The following is a 23,353-nucleotide window of genomic DNA, read 5'->3' as shown; positions in this document are numbered from 1 at the left end:
ACCCCTCTGTTCTCTCCATCTCTGACCCCTCTGTTCTCTCCATCTCTGACCCCTCTGTTCTCTCCATCTCTGACCCCTCTGTTCTCTCCATCTCTGACCCCTCTGTTCTCTCCATCTCTGACCCCTCTGTTCTCTCCATCTCTGACCCCTTTGTCCCCCCCATCTGACCCCTCTGTTCTCTCCATCTCTGAGCCCTCTGTTCTCTCCATCTCTGACCCCTCTGTTCTATCCATCTCTGACCCCTTTGTTCCCTCCATCTCTGACCCCTCTGTTCTATCAATCTCTGACCCCTCTGTTCTATCCATCTCTGACCCCTCTGTTCTATCCATCTCTGAGCCCTCTGTTCTCTCCAACTCTGACCCCTCTCTTCTCTCCATTTCTGACCCCTTTGTTCTCCATCTCTGATCTCTGTTCTGTCCTCCTGTCTCCCTGCAGGACATCCAGCAGTTGTTGCAGCTGCAGCAGTTGGTTCTGGTGCCAGGACACCACCTGCAGTCTCCTCAGTTCCTCCTCCAACAGCACCAAGGGCAGCAAGGTGGGCTCCTCGCACTAGTCACTACCACCGGTTTCTGTTCTATTGGGACAGTGCCCTGAAGATGGGCTGTAGATGTTCCAACTATCAGCAAACATATTTCATTTATCTATGCCAACTGTTGACAACCTGTTGACAACCATTAACAGGTTCTTCAACTGTCTAATACTAGAATGCCTATTGGATTCTCTGATCGACCATGGAGCTTTGTGGAATATTACGTGTGTTGTTTGTTCACATAACTGATCATAGGCCTACTGATTCCCTCACTTCTTCACTCGTCAGGACTGCTATCAACACCAAATCTGATTCAACTACCTCAGCAAAACCAAGGGAGCCTCCTGTCCACTCCCAGGCTGGGGCTCCAAGCACAGGTAGGCCCACTGAGGAAACACCCAGGCTTTGAGAGAGGCTACAGGCCCAGCTTTTTCCAACAAACATCTCTTCTCATCATTCTGTCATATCCAGTAAACACCTCTCTTCTGCTATGTAATTCTCTCTCTCTCTTGCTCCCACACTCTCTTTTTCCTCCTCCTCCCCCTCTACCCCTGTAGAGAGACAAGGCTATGGAGGGCAGTGGGGTCATGACCTCTGTGTCCTCTGTGACCTCTCACCCCGAGGAGCCCAGTGACCTTGAGGAACTGGAGGTGTTTGCCCGCACCTTCAAACAGAGACGCATCAAACTGGGCTTTACACAGGTACGCCTTTCTGTGTGTGTGTGTGTGTGTGTGTGTGTGTGTGTGTGTGTGTGTGTGTGTGTGTGTGTGTGTGTGTGTGTGTGTGTGTGTGTGTGTGTGTGTGTGTGTGTGTGTGTGTGTGTGTGTGTGTGTGTGTGTGTGTGTGTGTGTGTGTGTGTGTGTGTGTGTGTGTGTGTGCTAACTCTCTATTTTCCTCCTCCCTTGCTCTCTCAGGGTGACGTGGGAATGGCCATGGGGAAGCTATATGGTAATGATTTCAGCCAGACCACCATCTCTCGCTTCGAGGCCCTCAACCTGAGCTTTAAGAACATGTGCAAACTCAAACCACTACTGGAGAAGTGGCTCAATGATGCAGGTGAGAGGGGAGGGGGGGGGGATGAGAGAGAGAGGACGGGAGGATGGTAGAAGGGAGGGACCGGGAGAAAGGAGAGGGAGGATGAGAGAGGAGGAGAGAGGAGGTGAGGGAATTGGTGAAGGAGAAAGGTGTATGACACTTTGAATCAATCAATAAATCAGTTCATTAATTAACCAATCCCCAAGTTGCATTATCTGTAGAATGAATGTAACTTTATTTGTTTTAAAAAATGCAACTCTTTTTATTGGTATTTCCTTTCACAGTTATAGTAAATAATGGTTGAGATACAGTACATTGCACGTGGTTTTATACATTCGATATACAATGGAAACATGCTTTTTGAATGAGGTAGGAATGTATATGCACATATGAAAATATAAAAGACTTAAGTAATACTTTCATAACAAAACATTAGAAACCAATAGTTATGTAGAGAAGAGCAGGACCAACGCGTATTAATGAAGCAGTAGCTTGCCGACACCTGTCGCAAACCGGGTGGACATCAGGATACATGTTAGAAAGCCTGAGTTTAGTCCAGTGAGTGTGGTGGAGGATTTTGCTTTGGATCAAACCATGTTTGGCACAAATAGAAGAGGAGTGGACATGGTGCAGAATACCTTCCCATGTGTCATCAGTCAACTCTGTATACCCTGATGAAGACAGCTTATCTGTGGACACGTTGGTTATTAGGTTATTACATCAGTCAACTCTGTATACCCTGATGAAGACAGTTATCTGTGGACACGTTGGTTATTAGGTTATTACATCAGTCAACTCTGTATACCCTGATGAAGACAGCTTATCTGTGGACACGTTGGTTATTAGGTTATTACATCAGTCAACTCTGTATACCCTGATGAAGACAGCTTATCTGTGGACACGTTGGTTATTAGGTTATTACCTCAGTCAACTCTGTATACCCTGATGAAGACAGCTTATCTGTGGATACGTTGGTTATTAGGTCATTACATCAGTCAACTCTGTATACCCTGATGAAGACAGCTTATCTGTGGACACGTTGGTTATTAGGTTATTACATTATTGCATCTGTGCTCCTAGAGCGTGCGGCTCACCTTTTCTCTTTCAGGTGTTCTACTCCTCTAGCCAGCACCTCGCCTAAACAGGTGTGTGTTTCTTTCGCCTCAAGATGCATCAGTAAACTCATCACCTAGATCCTGTCCCCATAAAGTCTTAATAGCTACGAACGAAGGATTGTGAAGAGAGGAAATTTGATCGTAGCTATAAGAAATAATACCTTTTACTGTTGGGGATGGTGGGAGAAATGCATCAGTTGGTGGGTCACATCAAGACTGAGGAATTGAGAGGTCATGTCACGGACAAAGCTGCACACTTGTAGATATCTAAAGAAATGACTATTCGGAAGGTGGAATTTAGCTGAGAGTTGTTGGTACGATGCAAACGTGCCGTCAATAACGTTATTTCTGAGTAGAGGGGCCCTTGCAAACCAAAGTGACTTCTAAACTGGTTCCAGATCTTGAGAGTGGTTTTAACTCAAATGTTTTAGGTATAACTTGATGTAGCAGAATGGATAGGTGAATGTGCCATAGCAGAATGGATAGGGGAATGTACCATAGCAGAATGGATAGGGGAATGTACCATAGCAGAATGGATAGGGGAATGTACCATAGCAGAATGGATAGGGGAATGTACCATAGCAGAATGGATATGGGGGAATGTACCATAGCAGAATGGATAGGGGAATGTACCAAAGCAGAATGGATAGGTGAATGTACCAAAGCAGAATGGATAGGGGAATGTACCATAGCAGAATGGATAGGTGAATGTGCCAAAGCAGAATGGATAGGTGAATGTACCAAAGCAGAATGGATAGGGGAATGTACCAAAGCAGAATGGATAGGTGAATGTGCCAAAGCAGAATGGATATGGATAGGTGAATGTGCCAAAGCAGAATGGATAGGTGAATGTACCATAGCAGAAGAATGGATAGGTGAGTGTGCCAAAGCAGAATGGATAGGTGAATGTACCATAGCAGAATGGATAGGTGAATGTGTACCAAATCAGAATGGATAGGTGAATGTACCATAGCAGAATGGATAGGTGAATGTGCCAAAGCAGAATGGATAGGTGAATGTACCATAGCAGAAGAATGGATAGGTGAATGTGCCAAAGCAGAATGGATAGGTGAATGTACCATAGCAGAATAGATAGGTGAATGTACCATAGCAGAATGGATAGGTGAATGTGCCAAAGCAGAATGGATAGGTGAATGTACCATAGCAGAATGGATAGGTGAATGTGCCATAGCAGAATGGATAGGTGAGTGTGCCAAAGCAGAATGGATAGGTGAATGTGCCAAAGCAGAATGGATAGGTGAATGTACCAAAGCAGAATGGATAGGGGAATGTACCATAGCAGAATGGATAGGTGAATGTGCCAAAGCAGAATGGATATGTAACGGATGTGAAACGACTAGCTTAGTTAGCGGTGTGCGCTAAATAGCGTTTCAATCAGAATGGATTACGTCACTTGCTCTGAGACCTTGAAGTAGTAGTTCCCCTTGCTCTGCAAGGGCCGTGGCTTTTGTGGAGCGATGGGTAACGATGCTTCGTGGGTGACTGTTGTTGATGTGTGCAGAAGGTCCCTGGTTCGCGCCCGGGTATGGGCGAGGGGACGGTTTAAAATTATACTGTTACAGATAGATGAATGTGCCAAAGCAGAATGGATAGGTGAATGTACCATAGCAGAATGGATAGGTGAATGTACCAAAGCAGAATGCATAGGTGAATGTACCATAGCAGAATGGATAGGTGAGTGTGCCAAAGCAGAATGGATAGGTGAATGTACCATAGCAGAATGGATAGGTGAATGTGCCAAAGCAGAATGGATAGGTGAATGTACCATAGCAGAATGGATAGGTGAATGTGCCAAAGCAGAATGGATAGGTGAATGTACCATAGCAGAATGGATAGGTGAATGTACCATAGCAGAATGGATAGGTGAATGTGCCAAAGCAGAATGGATAGGTGAATGTACCATAGCAGAATGGATAGGTGAATGTACCATAGCAGAATGGATAGGTGAATGTGCCAAAGCAGAATGGATAGGTGAATGTACCATAGCAGAATGGATAGGTGAATGTACCATAGCAGAATGGATAGGTGAATGTGCCAAAGCAGAATGGATAGGTGAATGTACCATAGCAGAATGGATAGGTGAATGTGCCATAGCAGAATGGATAGGTGAATGTACCAAAGCAGAATGGATAGGTGAATGTGCCAAAGCAGAATGGATAGGTGAATGTGCCATAGCAGAATGGATAGGTGAATGTACCATAGCAGAATGGATAGGTGAATGTACCATAGCAGAATGGATAGGTGAATGTGCCAAAGCAGAATGGATAGGTGAATGTGCCATAGCAGAATGGATAGGTGAGTGTGCCAAAGCAGAATGGATAGGTGAATGTACCAAAGCAGAATGGATAGGTGAATGTACCATAGCAGAATGGATAGGTGAATGTACCATAGCAGAATGGATAGGTGAGTGTACCAAAGCAGAATGGATAGGTGAATGTGCCAAAGCAGAATGGATAGGTGAATTTGCCAAAGCAGAATGGATATGTAACGGATGTGAAACGACTAGCTTAGTTAGCGGTGTGCGCTAAATAGCGTTTCAATCGGTTACGTCACTTGCTCTGAGACCTTGAAGTAGTAGTTCCCCTTGCTCTGCAAGGGCCGTGGCTTTTGTGGAGCGATGGGTAACGATGCTTCGTGGGTGACTGTTGTTGATGTGTGCAGAAGGTCCCTGGTTCGCGCCCGGGTATGGGCGAGGGGACGGTTTAAAATTATACTGTTACAGATAGATGAATGTGCCAAAGCAGAATGGATAGGTGAATGTACCATAGCAGAATGGATAGGTGAATGTGCCATCACAGAATGGATAGGTGAATGTACCATAGCAGAATGGATAGGGGAATGTACCATAGCAGAATGGATAGGTGAATGTGCCAAAGCAGAATGGATAGGTGAATGTACCATAGCAGAATGGATAGGTGAATGTGCCAAAGCAGAATGGATAGGTGAATGTACCATAGCAGAATGGATAGGTGAATGTGCCAAAGCAGAATGGATAGGTGAATGTACCATAGCAGAATGGATAGGTGAATGTACCAAAGCAGAATGGATAGGTGAATGTAGCATAGCAGAATGGATAGGTGAGTGTGCCAAAGCAGAATGGATAGGTGAATGTACCAAAGCAGAATGGATAGGTGAATGTGCCAAAGCAGAATGGATAGGTGAATGTACCATAGCAGAATGGATAGGTGAATGTGCCAAAGCAGAATGGATAGGGGAATGTACCATAGCAGAATGGATAGGTGAATGTACCATAGCAGAATGGATAGGTGAGTGTACCAAAGCAGAATGGATAGGTGAATGTGCCAAAGCAGAATGGATAGGTGAATTTGCCAAAGCAGAATGGATATGTAACGGATGTGAAACGACTAGCTTAGTTAGCGGTGTGCGCTAAATAGCGTTTCAATCGGTTACGTCACTTGCTCTGAGACCTTGAAGTAGTAGTTCCCCTTGCTCTGCAAGGGCCGTGGCTTTTGTGGAGCGATGGGTAACGATGCTTCGTGGGTGACTGTTGTTGATGTGTGCAGAAGGTCCCTGGTTCGCGCCCGGGTATGGGCGAGGGGACGGTTTAAAATTATACTGTTACAGATAGATGAATGTGCCAAAGCAGAATGGATAGGTGAATGTACCAAAGCAGAATGGATAGGTGAATGTACCAAAGCAGAATGGATAGGGGAATGTACCATAGCAGAATGGATAGGTGAATGTACCAAAGCAGAATGGATATGTGAATGTACCAAAGCAGAATGGATAGGTGAATGTACCATAGCAGAATGGATAGGTGAATGTACCAAAGCAGAATGGATAGGGGAATGTGCCATAGCAGAATGGATAGGTGAATGTACCATAGCAGAATGGATAGGGGAATGTACCATAGCAGAATGGATAGGTGAATGTACCATAGCAGAATGGATAGGGGAATGTACCATAGCAGAATGGATAGGGGAATGTACCATAGCAGAATGGATAGGGGAATGTACCATAGCAGAATGGATAGGGGAATGTACCATAGCAGAATGGATAGGGGAATGTACCATAGCAGAATGGATAGGGGAATGTACCAAAGCAGAATGGATAGGTGAATGTACCAAAGCAGAATGGATAGGGGAATGTACCATAGCAGAATGGATAGGTGAATGTGCCAAAGCAGAATGGATAGGTGAATGTACCAAAGCAGAATGGATAGGGGAATGTACCAAAGCAGAATGGATAGGTGAATGTGCCAAAGCAGAATGGATAGGTGAATGTGCCAAAGCAGAATGGATAGGTGAATGTACCATAGCAGAATGGATAGGTGAGTGTGCCAAAGCAGAATGGATAGGTGAATGTACCATAGCAGAATGGATAGGTGAATGTGCCAAAGCAGAATGGATAGGTGAATGTACCATAGCAGAATGGATAGGTGAATGTGCCAAAGCAGAATGGATAGGTGAATGTACCATAGCAGAATGGATAGGTGAATGTGCCAAAGCAGAATGGATAGGTGAATGTACCATAGCAGAATAGATAGGTGAATGTACCATAGCAGAATGGATAGGTGAATGTGCCAAAGCAGAATGGATAGGTGAATGTACCATAGCAGAATGGATAGGTGAATGTGCCATAGCAGAATGGATAGGTGAGTGTGCCAAAGCAGAATGGATAGGTGAATGTGCCAAAGCAGAATGGATAGGTGAATGTACCAAAGCAGAATGGATAGGGGAATGTACCATAGCAGAATGGATAGGTGAATGTGCCAAAGCAGAATGGATATGTAACGGATGTGAAACGACTAGCTTAGTTAGCGGTGTGCGCTAAATAGCGTTTCAATCGGTTACGTCACTTGCTCTGAGACCTTGAAGTAGTAGTTCCCCTTGCTCTGCAAGGGCCGTGGCTTTTGTGGAGCGATGGGTAACGATGCTTCGTGGGTGACTGTTGTTGATGTGTGCAGAAGGTCCCTGGTTCGCGCCCGGGTATGGGCGAGGGGACGGTTTAAAATTATACTGTTACAGATAGGTGAATGTGCCATAGCAGAATGGATAGGTGAATGTACCATAGCAGAATGGATAGGGGAATGTACCATAGCAGAATGGATAGGTGAATGTGCCATAGCAGAATGGATAGGTGAATGTACCAAAGCAGAATGGATAGGTGAATGTGCCATAGCAGAATGGATAGGTGAATGTACCATAGCAGAATGGATAGGGGAATGTACCATAGCAGAATGGATAGGGGAATGTACCATAGCAGAATGGATAGGTGAATGTGCCATAGCAGAATGGATAGGTGAATGTACCATAGCAGAATGGATAGGTGAATGTACCATAGCAGAATGGATAGGTGAATGTGCCATAGCAGAATGGATAGGTGAATGTACCATAGCAGAATGGATAGGTGAATGTGCCATAGCAGAATGGATAGGTGAATGTACCATAGCAGAATGGATAGGGGAATGTACCATAGCAGAATGGATAGGTGAATGTGCCATAGCAGAATGGATAGGTGAATGTACCAAAGCAGAATGGATAGGTGAATGTACCATAGCAGAATGGATAGGTGAATGTGCCATAGCAGAATGGATAGGTGAATGTACCAAAGCAGAATGGATAGGTGAATGTACCATAGCAGAATGGATAGGTGAATGTGCCATAGCAGAATGGATAGGTGAATGTACCAAAGCAGAATGGATAGGTGAATGTACCATAGCAGAATGGATAGGGGAATGTACCATAGCAGAATGGATAGGTGAATGTATCATAGCAGAATGAATAGGTGAATGTACCAAAGCAGAATGGATAGGGGAATGTGCCAAAGCAGAATGGATAGGTGAATTTGCCAAAGCAGAATGGATATGTAACGGATGTGAAACGACTAGCTTAGTTAGCGGTGTGCGCTAAATAGCGTTTCAATCGGTTACGTCACTTGCTCTGAGACCTTGAAGTAGTAGTTCCCCTTGCTCTGCAAGGGCCGTGGCTTTTGTGGAGCGATGGGTAACAATGCTTCGTGGGTGACTGTTGTTGATGTGTGCAGAAGGTCCCTGGTTCGCGCCCGGGTATGGGCGAGGGGACGGTTTAAAATTATACTGTTACAGATAGATGAATGTGCCAAAGCAGAATGGATAGGTGAATGTACCATAGCAGAATGGATAGATGAATGTACCAAAGCAGAATGGATAGATGAATGTACCAAAGCAGAATGCATAGGTGAATGTACCATAGCAGAATGGATAGGTGAGTGTGCCAAAGCAGAATGGATAGGTGAATGTACCATAGCAGAATGGATAGGTGAATGTGCCAAAGCAGAATGGATAGGTGAATGTACCATAGCAGAATGGATAGGTGAATGTGCCAAAGCAGAATGGATAGGTGAATGTACCATAGCAGAATGGATAGGTGAATGTACCATAGCAGAATGGATAGGTGAATGTGCCAAAGCAGAATGGATAGGTGAATGTACCATAGCAGAATGGATAGGTGAATGTACCATAGCAGAATGGATAGGTGAATGTGCCAAAGCAGAATGGAATGAATGTACCATAGCAGAATGGATAGCAGAATGGAATGTACCATAGCAGAATGGATAGGTGAATGTACCATAGCAGCAGAAATGGATAGCAGAATGGATAGCAGAATGAATGTGCCAAAGCAGAATGGATAGGTGAATGTACCATAGCAGAATGGATAGGTGAATGTGCCATAGCAGAATGGATAGGTGAATGTACCATAGCAGAATGGATAGGTGAATGTGCCAAAGCAGAATGGATAGGTGAATGTGCCATAGCAGAATGGATAGGTGAATGTACCATAGCAGAATGGATAGGTGAATGTGCCATAGCAGAATGGATAGGTGAGTGTGCCAAAGCAGAATGGATAGGTGAATGTACCAAAGCAGAATGGATAGGTGAATGTACCATAGCAGAATGGATAGGTGAATGTACCATAGCAGAATGGATAGGTGAGTGTACCAAAGCAGAATGGATAGGTGAATGTGCCAAAGCAGAATGGATAGGTGAATTTGCCAAAGCAGAATGGATATGTAACGGATGTGAAACGACTAGCTTAGTTAGCGGTGTGCGCTAAATAGCGTTTCAATCGGTTACGTCACTTGCTCTGAGACCTTGAAGTAGTAGTTCCCCTTGCTCTGCAAGGGCCGTGGCTTTTGTGGAGCGATGGGTAACGATGCTTCGTGGGTGACTGTTGTTGATGTGTGCAGAAGGTCCCTGGTTCGCGCCCGGGTATGGGCGAGGGGACGGTTTAAAATTATACTGTTACAGATAGATGAATGTGCCAAAGCAGAATGGATAGGTGAATGTGCCAAAGCAGAATGGATAGGTGAATGTACCATAGCAGAATGGATAGGGGAATGTACCATAGCAGAATGGATAGGTGAATGTGCCAAAGCAGAATGGATAGGTGAATGTACCATAGCAGAATGGATAGGTGAGTGTGCCAAAGCAGAATGGATAGGTGAATGTACAATAGCAGAATGGATAGGTGAATGTGCCAAAGCAGAATGGATAGGTGAATGTACCATAGCAGAATGGATAGGTGAGTATGCCAAAGCAGAATGGATAGGTGAATGTACCATAGCAGAATGGATAGGTGAATGTGCCAAAGCAGAATGGATAGGTGAATGTACCATAGCAGAATGGATAGGTGAATGTGCCAAAGCAGAATGGATAGGTGAATGTACCATAGCAGAATGGATAGGTGAATGTGCCAAAGCAGAATGGATAGGTGAATGTACCATAGCAGAATAGATAGGTGAATGTACCATAGCAGAATGGATAGGTGAATGTGCCAAAGCAGAATGGATAGGTGAATGTACCATAGCAGAATGGATAGGTGAATGTGCCATAGCAGAATGGATAGGTGAGTGTGCCAAAGCAGAATGGATAGGTGAATGTACCATAGATGAATGGATAGGTGAGTGTGCCAAAGCAGAATGGATAGGTGAATGTACCAAAGCAGAATGGATAGGTGAATGTGCCAAAGCAGAATGGATAGGTGAATGTGCCATAGCAGAATGGATAGGTGAATGTACCATAGCAGAATGGATAGGTGAATGTACCATAGCAGAATGGATAGGTGAATGTACCAAAGCAGAATGGATAGGTGAATGTGCCAAAGCAGAATGGATAGGTGAATGTACCATAGCAGAATGGATATGTAACGGATGTGAAACGACTAGCTTAGTTAGCGGTGTGCGCTAAATAGCGTTTCAATCGGTTACGTCACTTGCTCTGAGACCTTGAAGTAGTAGTTCCCCTTGCTCTGCAAGGGCCGTGGCTTTTGTGGAGCGATGGGTAACGATGCTTCGTGGGTGACTGTTGTTGATGTGTGCAGAAGGTCCCTGGTTCGCGCCCGGGTATGGGCGAGGGGACGGTTTAAAATTATACTGTTACAGATAGATGAATGTGCCAAAGCAGAATGGATAGGTGAATGTACCATAGCAGAATGGATAGGTGAATGTGCCATCACAGAATGGATAGGTGAATGTACCATAGCAGAATGGATAGGGGAATGTACCATAGCAGAATGGATAGGTGAATGTGCCAAAGCAGAATGGATAGGTGAATGTACCATAGCAGAATGGATAGGTGAATGTGCCAAAGCAGAATGGATAGGTGAATGTACCATAGCAGAATGGATAGGTGAATGTGCCAAAGCAGAATGGATAGGTGAATGTACCATAGCAGAATGGATAGGTGAATGTACCAAAGCAGAATGGATAGGTGAATGTAGCATAGCAGAATGGATAGGTGAGTGTGCCAAAGCAGAATGGATAGGTGAATGTACCAAAGCAGAATGGATAGGTGAATGTGCCAAAGCAGAATGGATAGGGGAATGTACCATAGCAGAATGGATAGGTGAATTTGCCAAAGCAGAATGGATATGTAACGGATGTGAAACGACTAGCTTAGTTAGCGGTGTGCGCTAAATAGCGTTTCAATCGGTTACGTCACTTGCTCTGAGACCTTGAAGTAGTAGTTCCCCTTGCTCTGCAAGGGCCGTGGCTTTTGTGGAGCGATGGGTAACGATGCTTCGTGGGTGACTGTTGTTGATGTGTGCAGAAGGTCCCTGGTTCGCGCCCGGGTATGGGCGAGGGGACGGTTTAAAATTATACTGTTACAGATAGATGAATGTGCCAAAGCAGAATGGATAGGTGAATGTACCAAAGCAGAATGGATAGGTGAATGTACCAAAGCAGAATGGATAGGGGAATGTACCATAGCAGAATGGATAGGTGAATGTACCAAAGCAGAATGGATAGGGGAATGTACCATAGCAGAATGGATAGGTGAATGTACCAAAGCAGAATGGATAGGTGAATGTACCATAGCAGAATGGATAGGTGAATGTACCAAAGCAGAATGGATAGGGGAATGTACCATAGCAGAATGGATAGGGGAATGTACCATAGCAGAATGGATAGGTGAATGTACCAAAGCAGAATGGATATGTGAATGTACCATAGCAGAATGGATAGGTGAATGTACCATAGCAGAATGGATAGGTGAATGTACCAAAGCAGAATGGATATGTGAATGTACCAAAGCAGAATGGATAGGTGAATGTACCATAGCAGAATGGATAGGTGAATGTGCCAAAGCAGAATGGATAGGTGAATGTACCATAGCAGAATGGATAGGTGAATGTACCATAGCAGAATGGATAGGTGAATGTGCCATAGCAGAATGGATAGGTGAATGTGCCATAGCAGAATGGATAGGTGAATGTACCATAGCAGAATGGATAGGTGAATGTGCCATAGCAGAATGGATAGGTGAATGTATCAAAGCAGAATGGATAGGTGAATGTACCATAGCAGAATGGATAGGTGAATGTACCATAGCAGAATGGATAGGTGAATGTGCCAAAGCAGAATGGATAGGTGAATGTACCATAGCAGAATGGATAGGTGAATGTGCCAAAGCAGAATGGATAGGTGAATGTACCATAGCAGAATGGATAGGTGAATGTGCCAAAGCAGAATGGATAGGTGAATGTACCATAGCAGAATGGATAGGTGAATGTACCATAGCAGAATGGATAGGTGAATGTACCAAAGCAGAATGGATAGGGGAATGTACCATAGCAGAATGGAAAGGGGAATGTACCAAAGCAGCCAGTGAGGATGGCAGACTGTACATGAGGAAGATTCTATCTTCAACCATGATGGAATGATATGTTGGGTATCTGCACACATCCAGTACTGAATTACACGGAAGTTCCAGACGAAGTGTGAGATAATCCCATGTAGTTTGCAGAAAAAGATTTGGAAATAAAAATAGGTTCACATTGAAAGAGGTAGGAGAATTTAGGAAGAGTATTCATTTTAACCTAATTAATTTGACCAGCCAATGATAGATGGAGTAGTGGCCATTGTTCAAAATATTTCTCCACCAGAGTAAGGAGGAGTAAAGTTAGCATTTAAAAAGGTTATCAACGTGGTCTATGACATGTAACCTCAAGTATGTACCGTTGTTGAGAACTACTCTGAATGAAAATGTGTGTAATGGGTAGTTACGAGCTGCTGCATTTAAATGGAAAAGCTTGCTCTTATTCAGATTGAACTTGTAACCAGAGACCAGGCCAAATGCATGAAGAACAGATAGCACAATGGGTAAGGATACATTGGGGTTTGAGATATAGAGAAGCAAGTCATCAGCATAAAGTGAAACCCTTCGTTTGATGTTGCCTCTGAACACTCTCGTTACATGTGGGTTGGGTCTGAATGAATGTAACCTTGAGTTAATGAAGTTATATCTGTAGAATGAGGATACCAGTTTGTGTGATTTTAAATCATCCCACTAATCAATCTCTCTGTTTGACAGAGACCATGTCCACAGACAGTACTATGCCCAGCCCCAGCTCTCTGTCCTCTTCCTCAATGGGCTTCGAGGGCCTGCCGGGCCGACGCAGGAAGAAAAGAACCAGCATTGAGACTAACGTCCGTGTGGCCCTGGAGAGAGCCTTCATCACGGTGAGAGACATGACAAATTGTTGTGGAAATTCTACACATGGACAATCAGCGCGCTGGAGAGGTTCCAACCAACTCAATGCACCAAGTACACATGTCAATCAGGAGCTCCACCCAGGGCAGCCCCGTTAGTTCTCTTCTTTAATTCATCATTAAATTGCAGATACTGATACTGAGGATTTGTTCAATCAGTCACTTGCATGAACACAGAAATTGGTTATTAGAAAAGCGCAAACATAAAAATGTCCATCACATTCCATCCTCTTGTCACTTGTGTGATAATAATCATTAAATATTAAGGTAAGCATTTGATTTTAGCTTCTATATCATATTTCTATTAAAGTCAGGGAAATCAACACATAAAACCAGACATTTCATCATTTCAAACCCTTCATTCTGGGTTATACAATCATTCTGGGTTGTACGTGTAAAATCATTGCAGTGGAATGTTTTAACTTAAGGCCTTTGCTTCATACAGTTACACATATGCTTCACTGCACAATTTCATTCATGGATTCTGGCAAAGAGATTTCAGCTGGAGCTTTTGTCGCAGGTGGCATGACAGATCAGTATCTCAACGCATGTCTAGTCTAAATTACTATATATTTTGCATTGTGCAGACCTCCACAATCATACCTGATACCCCAAATAAACTATTTTGGATAAGCCTAAATAAATTACGGGCAAGGTTGACCACCACCCTCCCTCCCGGAACTCATTCTTCTGTTGTTTCGGTTCGTCCTCCCAATGGCACATGTTGAAAGTGGATGGCCCTTGATAATGTCTCTCACCTGAGCCGCCACTGTCCTTCACAGTCCATTATGTCTTGTCCATTTTCCGACCAGTACACCGGCAGCAGGAGAGAGGTTTGGACGAGATCTCTCTCCATGCTCACTCCACGTGGACTCATGTTTCACTCCGAAGAAAAAAGGCAGTTGATAGCTTTGACTGGATGCTGTGTACAGGTTGCTGGCTCGGACTCAGGTCTCACGGTAGAAGTGGTGAAGGACCATATTGAAGCCATTGTCCCACATTACTTCAACCGGTTAGAGGGGGTGAGGTTCACACTGTTCTCAGCCGAATTATCCCTTCCATGTATCTAGATACCATCTGTTACCTTCGCCATAACCTTGAGAGAGGACAGAGCAGAGCAACAGTTTAGTTTAGGGCATTTCTGATTCGGGAAATCCAGACAAATTATTCACTGTATGACAAATGGTAAATTTGCATATTTACTAAAGGGCCCCAGGGGACTGGTAATTCCCCTTTTGGACACATGACTGGTTCATCGTGATTCATGTGTCCCAAAAAAAACAACAACAACACTGCCTGTTAAATCAAAATAACAAATCAAATTAGAATTACAACTCTTGATAACTCCATCTTAACTTAACTGTATCCCATAAGGTAATGGTAAAAGGTGAGGTGTCATCAGGGGCAGCGCTCATTCAGGGGCAGCGTTCTCTCTCTCTCCTTCTCTTGTTCCGAATCACACATAAGACTATTGATACATTATACATTTCTTCTAATTATTTGTGTTGACATAGCACATTTAAATCTCACCCAATGTCTCTAGTCTTTCTAGTGAGGGTGATTAGTTATTTCAAACATTTTGTGTATCAGGTTTACATTGGGTTTTTCAGTACATGTCTTATCAACGTGGGTTGTGTGTATGTGGTAAAAAACAAACAAAATGGCCTTGAATCTACTTCTAAATCAAATCAAATCAAATAGATTTATATAGCCCTTCTTACATCAGCTGATATATCAAAGTGCTGTACAGAATCCCAGCCCAAAACCCCAAACAGCAAGCAATGCAGGTGTAAAAGCACGGTGGCTAGGAAAAACTCCCTAGAAATGCTAAAACCTAGGAAGAAACCGAGAGAGGAACCAGGCTATGAGGGGTGGCCAGTCCTCTTCTGGCTGTGCTGGGTGGAGATTATAACAGAACATGGCCAAGATGTTCAAATGTTCATAAATGACCAGCGCGGTCAAATAATAGTAATCACAGTGAACAGGTCAGGGTTCCAAAGACAACTTGCAACAAAAGTGCCCCCAAGAACCACAAGGTAAATGACAAATCCATGCGAGCAGCCAGCACTGGAGTTTGCATCTTTGAGTCTTCGTGTTGACAGCCATAGCCGCAGGTAGAACAGTTGAAACTGGAGCAGCAGCCAGGTAGTCCTGAGTCATCATGCCAGGTAGTCCTGAGGCATGGTCCTAGGCTCAGGCTCAGGAGAGAGAGAGAGAGAGAGAGAGAGAGAGAGAGAGAGAGAGAGAGAGAGAGAGAGAGAGAGAGAGAGAGAGAGAGAGAGAGAGAGAGAGAGAGAGAGAGAGAGAGAGAGAGAAAGAAAGAAAGAAAGAAAGAAAGAAAGAAAGAAAGAAAGAAAGAAAGAAAGAAAGAAAGAAAGAAAGAAAGAAAGAAAGAAAGAAAGAAAGAAAGAAAGAAAGAAAGAAAGAAAGGGAGAAAAAGAGAATTAGAGAGAGCATACTTCAATTCTGGACACAGTTCCACATAATGGAAACCGATTATTGTTTTAGATGATAAACTTTTCAATTGCTTCTCCTGTCAGTGCTCACTACCTGTAGATCGATGGGTGGTGGTGGACGCCATATGTATCTTCAATGTTCCCAGTGGTTCTCGACCACGTAGACACTTCTCTAATAAATGCCTACAGACAATTGTTAGTGGGGCTTCTCTGCCCTCACTCAAGCCTTCTCCTAAGACTAGCTTGCCGTTACTTCCTATACAAATATAAAAACCGTAGATAACGTTATAGATCGAAAAATTCAGATCACAGAACTAGTTGGCGTATTCTTTCAGACACGCACCTCTTTCACACTCTCACATCCACTTCATTCTATGATTTGACTTAAGACTAGTGGTAGCCTCCTCCATTTAGATATTTAGTTTTATTGGTTTTATTAGTATTTTTTCTATTTTTATACAAATTAATTTAAATTTACTTCCTGAAATCAGAAGACGCGTCCCTCAATTGTTTGCGGATGATGTGTCTCCTCCTGGAAAGCTCACAGTAAGGATGTGGGCAGGTCTCGTCATCTTTTGGTCAGATGGGAATTTCCCTCACGCTTCATAAAAAATGTAATTGGTTTATCTCGCAAGACCCCCACTCAAAAGCTCCGCAGGCAGATTCAATCATCCTGTTTGTTGACGCCAAATTGTTGGGGAAATTCTACACAGGGACACTCAAAGTCAATCTTAAATGAATCATTGGTTATTATCAGCGTGCTGAAGAGGTTCCAACCAACTCAGTGCACCAAGTACACATGTCAATCAGGAGCTCCACCCGGGGCAGTCCCATTAGTTCTCTTAAAGACGGACAAATTATATTTGCATATTTTAGCTTATTCATCATTCATAATTAACGTTTGCTTCCTTCATGTGACTGACCAATACTGGTTCATGCATGTGACGGACCAATACTTCATGAGGCTTCTTCTCTCTAAGCAGAGACCTTGAAACTCAGATATCTCTTTCTCAAGACAAGGTTCTGGGGCATACTGCCAAATTGCAGATACTGATGCACATGGAGTAATAAGGGTGATTACTGTGTGTGTTTGGGAATAGTTCTAAGTGAATTTGGTAGTAGCATAGGTAGTAACGACAGAAGAATCGTTGATATGAAAGAGAGTTTTATTTCTGAATATGAGGCTATTCTATATGTATAGAAAGATACATATGGTGCATAGGTAGTAACGACAGGAGAATCGTTGATATGAAAGAGAGTTTTATTTCTGAATATGAGGCTATTCTATATGTATAGAAAGATACATATGGTGCATAGGTAGTAACGACAGGAGAATCGTTGAAGATGCAAATGGGGTAATAAGGGTGATTACTGAGTATGTTTGGGAATAGTACTAAGTGAATGTGGATTTGAAAGTTGTGTGACTGATTTGTTCAGTCACTTGCATGAACAAAGAAATTGGTTATTAGAAAAGCACAAACAAATGTTTCCATCACAAGATCACTGACATAAGGCCTTCATAACACTGTCATACAGGAGACATAGATCTTAAGCTGACATAACATCTACACGGCTTGTTCTGTAGTTTCTGCCCTCAGAAGAACACTATGACACTGTGATATCAGAGAGGTGATATAAGGCTAAGTGTCTATTAGTACTAATGTGTCCATCTCTGTCTTTCCCGTGTGTCAGCAGAACCAGAAGCCTACCTCAGAGGAGATCCTGTGTATCGCGGACCAGCTCAGCATGGAGAAGGAGGTGATCCGCGTGTGGTTCTGCAACCGCCGACAGAAAGAGAAGCGTATCAACCCCAACAGTGCCACCCCACCCTTGCCCAGCCAGCCCCCCCAAGCCCCACCGACGCACAAACCCCCCTGCTACAGCCCACACATGGTATGGCCTGACCCGCATGATCCCCCTCTCCCAACCTTAGCCATCCCCATATGAATGGTGTGTCCCGCATGTCATAGTGGATGTTCTTCTGCACCCCCTGTTCCAGTGTGCAGATGGTACTACCCAACCTGCACTGCTTTAGTGCTTTGCTATTACACATTAATAATCCTATCCCATTTATCCCTTTTTCTATTGGATACAGCTAAGTATAGATACTCTTTTAAATATACACTCTCCCTCCCTTTTTCTCTTTGTCTTTCTCACCCGTCTCTCTATCAGATGTCCAGTCAGCTGTCCAGTCAGCTGTCCCAGGCAGTGACCAGCCTCAGTACCACATTGACCACCATGTCATCGTTCTCCCCTCATACCCCCAGTGGTCCCACCCACTCATCTCTCAGCTCTGCCTCCTCTCCAGTGACTCCTCCTCGAAGCAGTTTAAGCCCAGCCCCTCCCAGCCACAGCACACTGAGTCTCAACACAGGGTGAGTATGCATACAAAGTGTACACTTTGGCCACTGTGCTTCACCATTGGTTCAGTATTCAGTTCACCTGCAGTTTGCAGCAAATGTTTATCACACCCACACATGATTGGCACTGCTACTTCTGTGCAGCAGTACTTTCTAACCTGTGTGTGTGACTGTGTGTTTTGTGTCCACAGCTTATGGCGTTTGGGTAAAAAGAATGGTGACGTGTCTAACTACATCACCGATTTTGCTGCAAACTTGAGGTGAAGACAACAGAGACACACATACCTATACTGTACACCCCCCCCCCCACACACACACACACACACACACACACACACACACACACACACACACACACACACACACACACACACACACACACACACACACACACACACACACACACACACACACACACACTCTCTTACAGGAATATGATCGTCCGCACACAGACACAAGGTCCACAAGCAAGCATTTGGATTTGTAGCTCATAAAAACAAGATATGAATCAAGATGGTGTGTGTGTATATCTGACCTGTAGGTTTCTCCTGCAGTGTGTCTGTGTTCAGGTCCCTGAGTCTGTCCTCTGTCTGTTCTGCTGCTAAACCTGCTTCTCTCTCCGTTTCTCCTCTGTGTGTAAATGGATTTCCTCCTCTGTGTGCGTGTGTGTATATGTATATGTAACACAGGAACACTGTGATGGGAGTAAACACAGGGAACCAGGCTCTGAACCAAGCTCTCCTCAGCAACAACCCTCTGGCTACTATACAAGGTGTGTTAGAGGGAGAGAGAGGTGTAGGGAAGGAGGGAAAAGAGAGGAAGAGGGAAATCAAGGAGGAAGAGAGACAGGGGGAGAGAAAGTGGAGAGGGAGGGACAGTAATTTGAGGTACAAAATGATAATAAAGGTAAGTAATGTTAATGAATGCTAGACAGAAAGAATGACAGAGATGATGAGATGAATGATAGATCATCTGATGGAAGAAACTGGAGAACTGGTGAACAGGGCTATGACAGGGATGTCCCATCACTCCAACATGTTCATCCCCATCTCTGTGTGTGTGTGTGTGTGTGTGTGTTTCATTCTTTTTCTCTCATTCATCCACCTCTTAATTTCATCTCTATAGTAAAGTCTATAGTAAATGTAGTTATTTCACAGTAGGTATAATGATGTTAACTCTCATCTCCGTCCTTTCTCAGCCCTAGCAGCCAGTGGTGGCCAGCTGCCCCTTTCCAGTCTTGAGGGAGGCAGTAAGGTGTTGCTGGGTGGTGCAGGGGGGCAGGGAGGGGGTCTCCAGTCCTCCTTCTTCCTCAACCACCCCGCTTTCCTCCACATGGGCCAGAATTCTGGTTCTGGATTGATCAGCCCTGCCGTAGCCAAAGCATCTCAGCCCTCCCCTTTCCCCTCCACCAGTAGCATAAGCCCCACCCCCTGCTCCCCCTCCCCTTGCTCTAGCCCCGCATCTTCCTGCGACTTCAATGAATTGGCACACAGCCCATCTTCGTTGGGAGGGGCTAAGATTGAGTGACACAGCCAAGCGCCAATCAGAGAGGAGAAGGAGAAAGGAGGAAACGACAACCTCGCCTTTCAACCAAAGCTATCTCTTTTATCACTCTCGCCCTACACTCTCTCTCTCCCCCCCAGTCTTTCGATGCCAAAAATACACAGAATGAAAGAGAGGAGAGGGGGGAGTCAGAAGTGAAAAGGGGGAGAAGGGGGGAAAGAGGAAGATTTAAACCAAAGATCTTTATCTATCCAAAGTGATGGAGGAGGCATCATGGGACTGTTTAGTCAATACTGAGTGATATCGCACCTCTCCTTTCTGTCTCTCTTTCTTCCCCAGGAAAATAAACCAATGTCAAATAACAGGATTAGAGATGTGCGTCGAATCGCGTGAACCAAAAATGACAAAAATAAGCATTACTGTGTGTTTTGGGGGAATGGTGACAGGGACAGAAAGAATAAGTTGATGAATTTCTTTGAAAAGCTGCAGGTCTGAAAGAGGAGGAGATGGGAGGAGGATTTTAAACCAAAAATGTACCTGAGGAGGAGAAGAGGAACGCACGATGACAAAAATCAACAACCATACCAAAATCCCAGAAACCAAAAATACGGAAGGAAAAGCTTTATCCAAACGACTTGTACATACTGATCCTATCCAGGACCAGGACTCTGCCACACACACACACACACACGATGTCCACAGCCAATCACATTCATCCATCCAATCAGTCATCCACCCATCATGTCTGTCATTGTCTGTCACTCACTTTCACAGCAATTTTGTTGTTTCTGTGGGATATTTGAGATTGTTGTAAATGGTTGATACTGAACGAGCCAAGCTTACAGGTGTTTCTCTGTTTGACTTGTCCTACCTCTGCTTCTTTAAGTATCCTATCTCCCCCTTGATTCCCAATAGTTTACTGATAGAGTTGGAGTCTGTCATCATCATCCTGTGCCATTTACTTCATGTTGTCAGAGATAATAAGAGACAATAGGGAACAAGAGATCAGGCTGAGTGTAGCAGTTTCCAGCCTTGATAAAAACCTCTCTCTCTCTCCGTAATTACTCACACCAAAATGACTCACTTGATGAAATAATATTAGACTTAGACTCAATGTAGTCCTTGTGAATGGCCAATCCACCATGATGACAGTATGAAATTGAGCATGATTGGAGATTTAAACTAGTAACATTGAGGCAAGAAAGAGGTAAATGAATAAAAATGTTAGTTTAGTCATGGACAGGTCTTTCTTACGTTGTCAATCAGCCATCTGTCTCGACATGCAGTAGAGAAACAGAGATCAAAACCTGGTTAATGTTTAATATACATTGTTTTTATTGTTCATCATCCCTCCATCCATCCCATTTTCACTGTCATTTTCCACCCAAATCTGCCATTATTACACGTTTAAACCAAAGCATTTGTTACTCTTCAGAGGAGTCAGCCATGACATTAACACTCACATACTGTAGGGGTTGGGGACACACCCTACCCCTCCCGCTGAACCCCCCTAGTTGACCCCTTCCATCTCCTTATGCCCGAGAGGGTCACTTCAAAAGGACAGAACCCTCACCCAACATAAAAGGGGTGCATACGGGGAGGGGATCGGATGGTGCGATGGGATCAAACATACAGAAAGAGGGGATGTTTTTAAGAGGATACCAAAAATACAAACCAAAAATGTCAGAAACAAACCAAAAAGAAACAGCCAAATATGGATGGGGGGGGTGAGGGGAGGAGGACAAGTGTAGTTTTTTACAGACTGGAGCTGACACCTCTGTCTGTTATCCAACTAACTGGGCTTCAGTGGCCCTCTCTAAACTGTGTAGCACAGATGGACAGATGTATAGATAGACATCCTCCCTTTCCCCTGTCTTTTTCTCTCCAAACTCAGCTCTTCTTCTCTGGTCCTGGATGGAGAAATCTCTAATGACCTCATTGAACTGAATCTTCAAAGTTTTTATTTTCCTGTTTGTTGGTTTATTTTGTATTTGATTTGTTTGCTGTGTCTCTTGATGCTGTTTATGTGCTGTTCTTTACTCATTTGGGATAATAACGTATTCGCTTGCTACGACAGCTCCTTATTTTTTCCTAGTTGTTCTAGAGATTTTTAATCAGGTGGTTGGAAAAATACTGTGAAAATGTAGCTTCCAGATTTTTATTAGATAAAAAAAAACCTGACTGTCTTGGCAGAAAAAAGACACATAAAAAGTCCAAAACAAGAGTTGAAAAGCAAAACGTGCAAACCAAACACCAAACCAAACACCAAATACCAAACCAAACACCAAATACCAAACCAAACACCAAACCAAACAGCAAATACCAAACCAAACACCAAATACCAAAACCAAACACCAAACCAAACAGCAAATACCAAACCAAACACCAAAACCAAACACCAAATACCAAACCAAACACCAAATACAAAACCAAATACCAAACCAAACACCAAACAAAACACCAAACACCAAACCAAACACCAAACCAAACACCAAACACCAAATACCAAACCAAATGCCAAACCACACACCAAATACCAAACCAAACACCAAATACCAAACCAAACCAAACACCAAATACCAAACCAAACCAAACCAAAAAGGCAGGATAAAACTAGAGATGGTTCAACTGCCGTCCCTGCCGTTGCATTAGGGCTCACACTTATGATTGTGTCATTTTATCTGAAGTGTGTGCGTTGTGTGAGGGTGTGATAGTGTGTGTGTGTGTGTGTGCGTTGTGTGAGGGTGTGATGTGTGTGTGTGTGTGTGTGTGTGTGTGTGCGTTGTGTGAGGGTGTGTGTGTGTGTGTGTGTGTGTGTGTGTGTGTGTGTGTGTGTGTGTGTGTGTGTGTGTGTGTGTGTGTGTGTGTGTGTGTTGTGTGTACACGCATTATAGAAAGAATTCAGTGGAGTTTACAAAGACATCCTCCCTTGCACGTTTACCGCCATTATCACACACACTTCTGCAAAAATGTACAGTCGAGTTTAAAATGCATCCATAGAGTATTTGGTTTGACACACAGAAATACAGTTGTCAAATGAGAATCCTTAATGAACTAATCTATTTTAGATGTGGGGGTTCTAACCACGAGGTGAAACCTTTCCTCAACATTAACTCTTAGACAGAATGTATCTGTTAGTGCTTCTATAGATTTTGTAGAAAAAAAGATCTGTGTCCTAATGCTTACTTATTGCTAATGTATTGAAAAACATACAAAAATATCTTAAAAAACATTGATGATAATGACTTGATTTTAGACCAAAAATGTTACTCTCTCTTGATAAATATTTGGTTTATTTTTCTTTGTCGAATCATTTAGGACTTTTGATTGATTGTACTATTT

At 43.6% G+C, this 23,353-nt stretch overlaps 1 protein-coding gene across 11 annotated transcripts in view; it reads left to right on the top strand.

Moving 5' to 3' along the window:
• LOC123998087 (POU domain, class 2, transcription factor 2-like) overlaps positions 1 to 22,325 on the top strand; it is a 36,654-nt gene extending 14,329 nt beyond the window's left edge. For 3 of the 11 annotated variants that reach the window (XM_046302976.1, XM_046302977.1, XM_046302970.1), the window contains 10 exons: positions 436 to 535; positions 785 to 906; positions 1,087 to 1,230; positions 1,444 to 1,585; positions 13,514 to 13,662; positions 17,841 to 18,041; positions 18,321 to 18,523; positions 18,700 to 18,768; positions 19,198 to 19,280; positions 19,707 to 22,325. In XM_046302976.1, the coding sequence (XP_046158932.1) occupies positions 436 to 535; positions 785 to 906; positions 1,087 to 1,230; positions 1,444 to 1,585; positions 13,514 to 13,662; positions 17,841 to 18,041; positions 18,321 to 18,523; positions 18,700 to 18,768; positions 19,198 to 19,280; positions 19,707 to 20,035 (1,542 nt within the window). In that variant the 3' untranslated portion in view covers positions 20,036 to 22,325. Of the gene's footprint in view, positions 1 to 435; positions 536 to 784; positions 907 to 1,086; positions 1,231 to 1,443; positions 1,586 to 13,513; positions 13,663 to 17,840; positions 18,042 to 18,320; positions 18,528 to 18,699; positions 18,769 to 19,197; positions 19,281 to 19,706 lie in introns of those variants that run through there. The other 8 variants (XM_046302979.1, XM_046302975.1, XM_046302978.1 and 5 more) reach the window with 6 other exon arrangements.
• The last annotated feature ends 1,028 nt before the right edge of the window (positions 22,326 to 23,353 follow it).

The sequence above is a fragment of the Oncorhynchus gorbuscha genome, linkage group LG15, assembly GCF_021184085.1.
Source record: "Oncorhynchus gorbuscha isolate QuinsamMale2020 ecotype Even-year linkage group LG15, OgorEven_v1.0, whole genome shotgun sequence".
Taxonomy (NCBI): domain Eukaryota; kingdom Metazoa; phylum Chordata; class Actinopteri; order Salmoniformes; family Salmonidae; genus Oncorhynchus; species Oncorhynchus gorbuscha.
The sequence above is the reverse complement of the archived record's forward strand: the minus strand, read 5'-3'. Positions and strand labels throughout refer to the sequence as shown.